Source organism: Corvus cornix, chromosome 3 (assembly GCF_000738735.6).
Source record: "Corvus cornix cornix isolate S_Up_H32 chromosome 3, ASM73873v5, whole genome shotgun sequence".
Taxonomy (NCBI): Eukaryota; Metazoa; Chordata; class Aves; order Passeriformes; family Corvidae; genus Corvus; species Corvus cornix.
In genome coordinates this window covers 114,551,386-114,561,105 of record NC_047056.1, presented here as the reverse complement: position 1 = coordinate 114,561,105, position 9,720 = coordinate 114,551,386, and the positions used below count along the sequence as shown (strand labels likewise).

Sequence of the window (9,720 nt, the reverse complement as noted above, 5' to 3'; positions counted from 1 at the left end):
CCTTAAAAAACAGGGACAACGGAGCTTCCCCCTCAACGTAAACCTCAGGACGATGAAAACGGAGGGGGAGGGGGTTGGAGGGGGGTGTTACCCTCAATTCAAACCCATAAAATGGAAACACCCGTGCCTTCCCCTTCCATTTCAAATGGAACACGGGGATTCCCGGTCAATTGATACCCCTAGCACCGCAGAAAAGGCAGGTTTTCCTTCAATCAATACCCTTAAAATCATAAGTGAAGGGGGATCTCAACCAGTTCAAACACAGACAATAAGGGAAGAGGAGCTTCTGCCCTCAATTTAAACTCCTTCTGTCCTCGTAACTTGGATTTTCCAAGTCCCCTCCCCTCATCAAGTTACTCTAAGTTCGTAAAACCAAACCAGCCTTTGCTCTTGATTTTGGCTCACTGATGCACACACACACAAGAAGCCAACGGTCACACAGGGCCCGCTTGCAGAATTCCTGATCCAAACCCTCGCCTTTCCTGCCCAGCACTGAGGGAAATCTGACAGAGGATTCATAAAGAGCCCCTCGCTGAGAGCAGTCATCGCCCCAGGCCTTCAGGCTTGGCAAGATCCTGAAGTGAACGGACCCAAATTCAATTCCTAAATCTGAATCTCTGACAAGTCCTGTTAGAAAGACAGCGGACAGTCCATCAGAACACAGAATTAAAAGGCTGCACAGGGAATAACAGAAGCTTTTCCAGGAATAGCACAAGTTCCTTTTCTCCCTCACCGGTCCGGGACCGTGAGACCTTTGGCCCCAGGAGACAGGAGAGCTGTTATCAACACTCGAACCTCCCAAGCGTTGTTATTGCTCAGAGAGCTGCGCCGGCACTGAGCTACTCCCATGCGCCTGCCTGGAGACGTCCCACTCCTGCCTGGAGAAATTTCAACCCCGTAAAAAGTCATTTCCCTTCTCTCTCTCTGACCCACGGCCAAAGTAGCTGTGTAGAACAACCCGGGGGATTTATGGGAGGGCTGATTCTCTCAGGAAAGACCCCAGACCCTGAAGAAACAAAACCACCCCAAATTTCCAGCTGAAAACACGCTGCTTCCTGAATGGGAGCACACAAAACTCTCTTAAGCATCTTCAGAGATGGCCCATTCATCATCTAGGATGGACAATTAATCAGACCCAGGAAAGGCTTTGTGCAGCCCAACTCCGGGACAAGAAAACATCATGAATATGCTAAATTGCGAGAAAAATAGAATTAATTCGGACTCTGCCCAAAAACTGTATAAGAAGGAACCAGCCGAAGCAGCACCCGTGAACTTGGGAGCTCTGGTGCGATAGAGGTCAGATGTATGCGTGTTCACCCAGCTCCAACCCCGGGCTGGGGCTGCTTTTCTCCATCGTGGCTTTCTGTGTGACCGATCTTTCTGCCGCGGAATAAAATCTATTTCTTTATTAAATTTAATTTGGCTGAATTTCTTTACCTCACATTCATAACAATGATGTAACATGCGAAAAGCCAACATCACAATACCATTTATAACAGAGGGATCCGCCAGGAGGCACCTGCGGTGCTGCGGTCCTGGCCGCGGAGTGATCCCCGAGGGACTATTTGTAATGCGGTCCTACCCCCAGAGGAATCAGCGGTGATGCGACCCCGCCCGCGGAGGGATCCGCCCGAGGAACTATTTGTGATGCGCTCCTGCCCGCGGAGGGATCAGCGCTGATGCCTCCCCGCCCGCCCAGCTGCTCTCGCTCCCTTTTCCCGCTCTCCCCTCTGCTCCCAGCACTTCTCCTGCAAAGGGCACGGCTTTTCCTGGGCTCTTTTCCTGCCGGGCTGCAGCGAGCGCTCCCCTCAAGGAGCAGGGGCAGCTTTGCTCGCGGCAGCAGCGATTAAACAGAGCAGGCCCGGAACAATTCCTGCTTAGCCGGGCTTTGAGCACATTCCTGAGCCAGCACGGCAGCAGCGAGTGAGGCAGCGGCACATGAAGGACACTGCGGCTCTGGCCAGGCTGGGGAGGGGTTCCTCTGTAAAATAAGAACATGGAGAGACAAACCAGAAAGGGCAGGAAAAAAAAAGAAAAAGCCAAGACAAACTAAACTTTTAAAAAAAAATAATCCGGATCCAGAGGGACTTCTGGCTGGAGAACTTCCTGGGGAGCAATCCTGCCCCTCTGGGAGGCAATGCCAGGGCAACTCCAGCTGAAACCTGCACACAAACACCACAAAGATTTCAGATATTTGCAGGAAGCATCCACTTAGCAACTGCTGCTTAATAATTTATTCACTTTCCCATTAAATGGTACATTCAGTCCACAAGACTTCAACACCTTTCTGGTAGTTTTATTTACAGTCTGCAGCGTGTTCTGTAAAACACAGGAGTGCTCACAGACACACACACACAACACAGGGATTTGCAAACATTTAAAGAAGTACAGTTTATTCCAAAGGAAGTCTACGCACTACTTTTTCCATAAAAATTATAAAAAATACTTTAGTTACTGTATTTTACCTAAACCAAGATACTTGAGAATTCTTCCACAAGTGATGCCCCCTCCCCACAAAGGGCACTCCGACAAGAAGAAATTCAGGAGACTGCATCACCAAATAAAATCCTAATGGCAACTGCTTCAATGCACCAGAAGAACAAAGAATTCCCACTCTGCATCCAGATATCCCTGCTCTGCAGCCTGTCTGGATCTGTTTTTGTAGGGCTTGTGGGGCTTTTGCACTCACTTCCTTCTCCAGGGCAGTTCCCACAAACAAAGAATGACTGAATTTCTGCAGACTGTCACTCGGCAATCCTGCATTTCACACATCCAAAAGGAAACACATCCAAAGGGAAACACTTTCCTTTGAGCCCTTTATTTCAAGGAGTCTCTTTTTTACTGAGCATCCAGTGAGAACAGTGCCCAGTTGTGGCTGTTATTATTTCTCTGCTTTTGCTGCGTGGCAATACTGTGCTGGAGCTCTGCAGAACACCCACTGCAGCCCTTGTCTCACTGGGGCACACCGAATTGACAAAAAAAAGGCACAAAGACGAAACTCCTAAAGCAGCTGCAGCCCCAAGTCACTGAGCTGCTGCTTCCCAACACCAACACTCTGTGTCTCAGCAAACACTTCCAACACACGAGCCAAGGCCACAGGGCAGTGAAAAGCCCAGAGCCTGCGGGCAGGACAAGCACTACATTGATCAGTAACAAACCAACACAGCTCAACTGGATGGTGCACTTAAGACTGGACCTGGAAGCATCAGGAAAAGCCGCCTTCGGTGTCCCTGTGCCCGTCCCTAGCCCGGCTCTCCGCTCCACACCAGCCCAGCCCGCCGCTTTTGGGGCCTGCCCCGGCCCCGCCCCGGCCCCAGTCCCGGCTCCGGCCCTGCTCCCGATGTCCGCGGCCGTTCCAGCCGCCCCTGCCCCCGCTGCGTTCTCTGCCGCGGCTCCATTGAACCCGGCTTCGGCCCCGCGGGCCGCGCTGGGCCCGCCGGCAGCTCGGCCTCCTGGCGCCGTGGCTGCTGCGGACCCGTGCAGAGGCTCCACGCCAGCCTCTGGTACCGGCCCCAAGAGCTGGTGCCCTTGGCGGTGCCGGCAGCAGCCTCCGCTTTTGCTCCCCCGCTCCTGGAGGAATCGGCCTCCCTCGCCTGCACCGTTGCCCTGGCAACGACCGCTTCTGCTGCTCCTCTGAAAGGAGAAGCAAAACGCCGAAGTTCCATCTCGAGGAACGAGCCCTTGCAGAAGGAAATAATATCTGGAGACGGTTCTTCCAGATGTGTCCAAGGAAAAAGAATGTCAGGGTAGGCTTTAGTTGATGGGGGGACTATGCACACTGGAAGATTTAGCACACAAGAAGGGAAATACATCTACTGATTCAAGGTACGCTTTTGGAGGGGTGCAGGCCTTTGGGAAAATCTGGGAAGAAAGGGGATTGCTTGGTTCAGAGGGAAAGGGGCTGATGCATGGGAGACTTGTTTTGGAGGTTTTAGAGGCATTGGAATTGCCTGAAGAGAGAGCTGTGGTATATGGGGGGGGGACAGCGGGGGGATGGCCTCAGAGATGGGAGGAGGGAGTTTGGCAGATCGGGGGGGCTGAGGATGCTGCAGAGAATGGGATAAAAAGGGTTGTGTTAATTTTGGCCTCGAAGAGCGAAAAATTGGAGACTCCAAAATTCAGTGAAACACAGGAAAAAGAATGAAGGAAGAAGGGGGGGAAGGCCAGATGAATGTGGAAAATGGAAACTTCCTGACGGAAGGCAGTTACTTCATAAGTCACTCACCAGAAAAATATTAGAAAACATGCATCAAAAACTCATTGGGGTACTAAGGCTTTGTGTGATCACTTTCTAAGGAATTATGGGTGCATTGGAATCTATGGGTTGGCTAAACAAATAACTGAAAGATGTATGGTTTGCCAAAAAGTAAATAAGAAGGTGATGAGAAAAACAACTTCAGGAGGTCGTGAGTTGGCTCTCCAACCATTTCAAAGTATCCACGTGGACTTTACTGAAGTCCCCCACGTGCAGAGGTGGAAATTCTTGTTAGTAATAACAGACCATCTTACCCATTGGGTGGAAGCTGTTCCCAGTGTCAGAGCCACAGCCAATGTAGAATGTAAAACCCTCTTAGAACAAATTATTCCCAGGTATGGAATGATTACTAAGATAGACACACTTTACATCAAAAGCTTTACAGCAACTAACTCAAGCCTTAAGAATAAAATGAGAACTACATAGCCCATGGCACCCACAGAGTTCAGGACGGGTAGAGAGGATGAAACAAACTTTAAAGAGAACCTTAACTGAATTAATAATTGAAACTCAAATGTCATGGGTAAAATGCCAACGTCTGGCTTTATTGAGAGTTCAGACACAACCAGGTCAGACCTGAGAGTGTCACCTTACGAAATGATGGTTGGTGTTGAAGATGAAAGTTTGGTAAGAAAGTTTTGCAGATATGTGGGCTCGGCCGAGAGATCTCTGAGTGTGGAGCCTGAGGATGGGACAGAAATGGAAGCAGGTTTTGATGTAGAGTGGAAGATGTTTGCTGAAACATTGATCACTGAATGGGTGAGAGGACAAAGGTTGGAGATGAGCTGGAAGGAGATTTTTGTGCTTAGGACAGAGGTATGTGACTGCAAACAAGGACATGTTTTTCACCGGGTGGGTGGGTCCCAGGAAGAGCAGAAGTAAATAGAAAACATGTTTTTGCCAGGAAGAGAGCTATGGCAGGCAGACAAGGAATGTTGATGTGGCAGGAAGAAGAGAGGTCTGAGAGTGTTCCATTGTGAGCTTGAATTGTAGCTTGCTTGCTCTTGTGATTGGATGGTGGTGACTCTGGGGTTCTATAGGATATGTACAGTACGGTGGTGGTAGTACCTAAGATAGGCTATAGGCAAATGTAAAGGTGTTGTGTCTGGTGCTTGTTGGTTGTTATGTCTTGGGATACTCAGCAAAGAAAGGTGTACAATGCTCTCCTGAACAGAAAGAGGCTTCAGTTATGCCTACAAGCTGTGGCTGACAGCTGTGGGGCTGGCTCTGGATACCCACTCCCTGAAATGCTTTTGTGACTTTTCCTATGCAATAAACAGCTTTCAAGAGAGCTGCCTGAAGTCCAGACATCCTTCATGAACCCTTTTCCTATAGTTTGGGTTACCCTTTTTGAACACCCAACATGAAACTGCTACCTATGAATTAGGGGAGTGAGTGTTAAAGAATATGTCAACACAATTGCAAGGACCCTTGAAGATTTGCGGTTCAAAGGGATAATCCCTCAAACCACTCCTTTAGACTTTAAAATCTGTAACATCCATCCAGGGGAGTGGGTGTTAGTAAAAACATGGAAGGAGCAATCTTTAGCTGCACAAGGGAAAGGTCCTTTTCAGGTGCTACTGACAACTGAGGCAGCGATCCGGGCCAAGGAGCGAGGGTGGATCCACGGCAGCAGAATCAAAGGACCCGTGCAGGAACCTAAGGAGTGGACTAGAACATCTAAGCCTGGGGATACCAAGGTAACTCTTAAGAGGGAACTGGGGGTTAATGCGCTGGGAAAACCCAAATGATTCAAGAGATACACCAAGAATCACACCTGACTGGGAAATAAGGCCAAGCTTATAGCAGTGGTTTCAAGTGTTGCCTGGACAAGTCCTGAGACACCTCCGATACCCTCCTTGGGGAGGAATCCTTCCACTCCAAATAGGACGATCAGGACTATTTTGGGCTGAGGGTTCTCATATTCTGCCCTTAGCCTGTGATTTATTCAAAAAGAAGGAGGAATTGCTACCTCCAACAGTGACATACCACATACCCTGTCTAATTCATCCCATTACTTACTGGACATGCTAGCTGGGTTAAATGTAAATGTCTAGACTGATAAAATATTGCTATTGTAGTTCACAGAAACGACACTCTCACGGCACGAAGTGTCGAACGCCAAATCTATTCCCCAATCCAGGCAGAGCAAAGAAGAGCTGAAACAGTAACCCTGCTTTGTGGATGGGAATTACTAGTGCCTGTTGAATGGGAGATACCTGAGGAACGGTGGGAAGCTACAATTAAGAAGTGTCAAAAGCAATTTGCCTGGAAATCAGCGAAAAGGAAGTGACGAGGAAATAGAGGGCAAGGCCCGATGACCACTGTAGCTGCCACCAAGAAGATCACATACCCCTGCTGTGGGCAGCAGCCCCATAGGCACGGGGGGTGGAGGTATCGGCCATATGGGACCTCTGTTATTCCTTTATCTGTCACTCCTCTTTTGTCTCTGCCCTCTGGGGATACCGACACAGCCACGCCATGGGTGTTACCGAAAGCTGTACATGGAAAACACCCAGGTTCCTTTTTCATTGCACGTACCCATGTCAACAGTCTCTGTTACAACCCATCCAAAGTAGAAAACTGGATGCAAAATGGGAAAAAGCACTGGACTGTAGAAAACCTAGGAATGAGTGGGGGCAGGTTGGGAAGTAAATGTCCAAAAGGGGAAAGGTGGGTTTGTTTCGCATCTATTGTTGGGAATAAAGTCTCAAGCTTAGTAAAAGAACAACTAGTAAATAAAGAGGCAAAGCCAGCACAACAATCTAACTCTGTATCGACCCCAGTTCAAGACATGTAGTTGAAACTCAAACAACAATTAAAAAAATGAAATCTCAAAATTGAGAAAAAAAATCTGTTTGTGGAATTAGGGGAAAGGATAGGTAAGGAGCCGAATGTAACCAACTGCTGGGTCTGTGGAGGGCCTCTGATGACAGAGGAATGGCCACGGAAAGGCAGGAGCTTGAGTCCAATAGAACTCCGTAAGTGTTTTTCACACCTCCGCGGCCGGACCTCCAGCTCCAGGACACGGACAGGATCGCGGCCGTCTCTCCCACATCCCTCAACCAGATCCAGCCTGGAACACTCACCCGGCACGAGCACAGCGCCAGCCTCTTCCACGGGGTGTCCCTCAACGGAGATTTTTCACCCACAACCGGAGACTCTTTCCTTTGACCCTCCTAAAGGCCACCAAAGACACCGCGTGGCCCCCGGGACCCCCCCGGCCCAAGTCCCGACCCCAAAAGCGCCCCCGGTTCCCGCGGCTCCTCTGCCCGGACCGAGGCCCCCTCACAGCCCCTGGGACGTCACCGCCGCGCCGCCGCCTGCCCTTGGTCGCTTCTGGCCCCGCGCCTGCGCACTGCGCGTCCGGAGCAGCGCTGCTTCCGCCGCTCCCGCCGCTCCCGGTGCTCCCCGTGGCCGCGGTGTTCCCGCTGCTCCCGCCGCTCCCGGTGCTCCCCGTGCCCGCGGTGTTCCCGCCGCTCCCGCCGCTCCCGGTGCTCCCCGTGCCCGCGGTGTTCCCGCTGCTCCCGGTGCTCCCCGTGCCCGCGGTGTTCCCGGTGTTCCCGCCGCTCCCGGTGCTCCCCGTGCCCGCGGTGTTCCCGCTGCTCCCGCCGCTACCGGTGCTCCCCGTGCCCGCGGTGTTCCCGCTGCTCCCGCCGCTTCCGCTCGGGCAGCGCAGCCCCTCCGTGTCTGAGGCGGCGCGGCAGCTCCTGCAGAGCTTCTTCCTTCTGCTGCCCGCGCTCATTCCCGGCTTGGAAAAATCCCTTCCCGGAGCCAGCGACCTCCTCCCCGGCCTGATCCCTGCTGCTTTTCCCGGAGACAGGAACGTCTGTCCATTTTTGCCGTTCACTGCTGGTTCACTGGTTTTTAGTGAAAAAACCCCTTTTTCAGTGAGTCCCCAGGTGCTGCAGCGCTGGTTGTGTCCAATCCCACAGCCCAGAGCAGAGCAGTGGGACAGAGCTGAGGCAGGAACGCCCCGGAACATCCCAGGGCTGATTTAGTCTGGATTTTTTCCTCCTTCTGGAGGACTTTCTGGGGGTATCAAGGGTCCCCTAAACTGTCTCCCTGCTCCATTATTTGATCCAGTTCATTTGGGATCACTCAGAAAATCCTGTTCCCCTCATGTCTCCTGGCACCATTTGTTATCCTTGGTTCCATCTCTAGAGCAAACAGAAACTTCGAATTTAATTTAAATGAGATTCTATAACATTCAAGCATCACTTTTTACCACCTGCTCTTCCCTTTTCCTCTTCCTCACTTTTTTCTTTCCCTTTCTCTCTTCCACCTCTTTCTTTCCCTTTCCCTTTCCCTTCACATTCCCTTTCTCTTTTCCATCTCTTTCTTTCCCTGATTCCTGAATTTTTTTTGCCCCAGAATCCACAGCCCAAGCCACGTGCACACACTGCAGATGTGAAGTGTATTTTTACTGCCAGCAAGCACCTGGGAATAAAAAAACCTCAGCCCCAAAGCTTGATGTCTAAACAGCAACACAGAAGTTCTAAACCAGCTGTCGAGAGAAACAAAACACAGCAAAAACAAAGCAGAAAGGGAGCAAAAACTTGTCACGCTGGCCGTGTTTCCGAGGGTGACAGGTTCTGCTGTGCTGGGAATGCAGCACAAACCACAAAAATCCTACTGCAACTCCTGGATCCCACAGCAGGAAGGAGATGGAGATTCCCAGTGGGAATCAGGGATGCAGGACTCGGCTGTGCTGCCATCACTCCCTCAGGAATAGCCAGGTTTAGCTCATTCTGTCTGCCCAGAGAGGGGGGATCTGCTCCTGGATCCCCTGGAATGTTCCAGGCCAGGCTGGACACTGGGGCTGGGAGCAGCCCGGGACAGTCGGAGGTGTCCCTGCCCGTGGCAGCGCTGGCACTGGATGAGCTTTAAGGTCCTTCCAAGCCCAAATCGTTCTGTGAGTCTTAAGAGCCCTGAAATTCTCATGACAGAGGTAGAACTGCAAGAGCTTAAGGTCCCTTCCCAAAAAAACCCCATTGCACGACTCTGCAGCTTCTGGAGCCCTGGGTCCATGGAAATGCAGTTTCAGAGGAGCTCCGAGGAAATGGTGTTTTGGGGAGAGCAGAGTGGCTGGAACAGAGGAACAGGAACAGTCTCCTCGAGCAAGCCCTTGTGTCTCAGGGAGCGGGATCGGCTCGCTCCTAACGCACCTGGTGACTCCCAGAGCGGGGGATGGAAATGCAGCCCTGGTCCGAAAGAAACCCTGCCCGGGAAGGCGGGCTGGGATTGTGAGCTGGCTGCGGGAGCTCGCTGTTAAAGGCGATCTTTTGGCTGTAAAGGTGCGCCTTTGTCTCTGTGCGAAGCACCCGGCCGTAGCGCCCTTTGTGCTGCTGTCTCCTGATTTCCTTAAGCTTTTATTAAACGGTCCCTTTTCTTCAACTTTCCTTCAAATTCTAGAGTGAAGCTCGTTTTGGCAGCTGCGCGTGCGCGGATCCTTGCGCGTGCGC

At 51.3% G+C, this 9,720-nt stretch overlaps 1 protein-coding gene across 3 annotated transcripts; it reads right to left on the bottom strand.

Annotated features, from left to right (window-relative positions):
• Positions 1-350: 350 nt before the first annotated feature.
• LOC120411686 (uncharacterized PE-PGRS family protein PE_PGRS20-like) lies at positions 351-8,553 on the bottom strand. Of its 3 annotated transcripts, none has more exons than XR_005604180.1 (2): positions 2,056-7,635; positions 351-575 (listed from the first exon to the last, which is right to left on the bottom strand). XR_005604180.1 is itself a non-coding variant. In XM_039568943.1 (2 exons), exon 1 carries the CDS (start codon positions 8,238-8,240, stop codon positions 7,386-7,388), a length of 855 nt encoding a protein of 284 aa, XP_039424877.1. In that variant the 5' UTR covers positions 8,241-8,553; the 3' UTR covers positions 351-575; positions 7,345-7,385. The 3 variants fall into 3 exon arrangements, 2 of the variants coding, with proteins under 2 accessions (XP_039424877.1, XP_039424876.1); XM_039568943.1 differs by having other exon boundaries at positions 7,345-8,553; XM_039568942.1 differs by lacking the exon at positions 351-575 and having other exon boundaries at positions 2,062-2,162; positions 7,345-8,553.
• Positions 8,554-9,720: the final 1,167 nt, after the last annotated feature.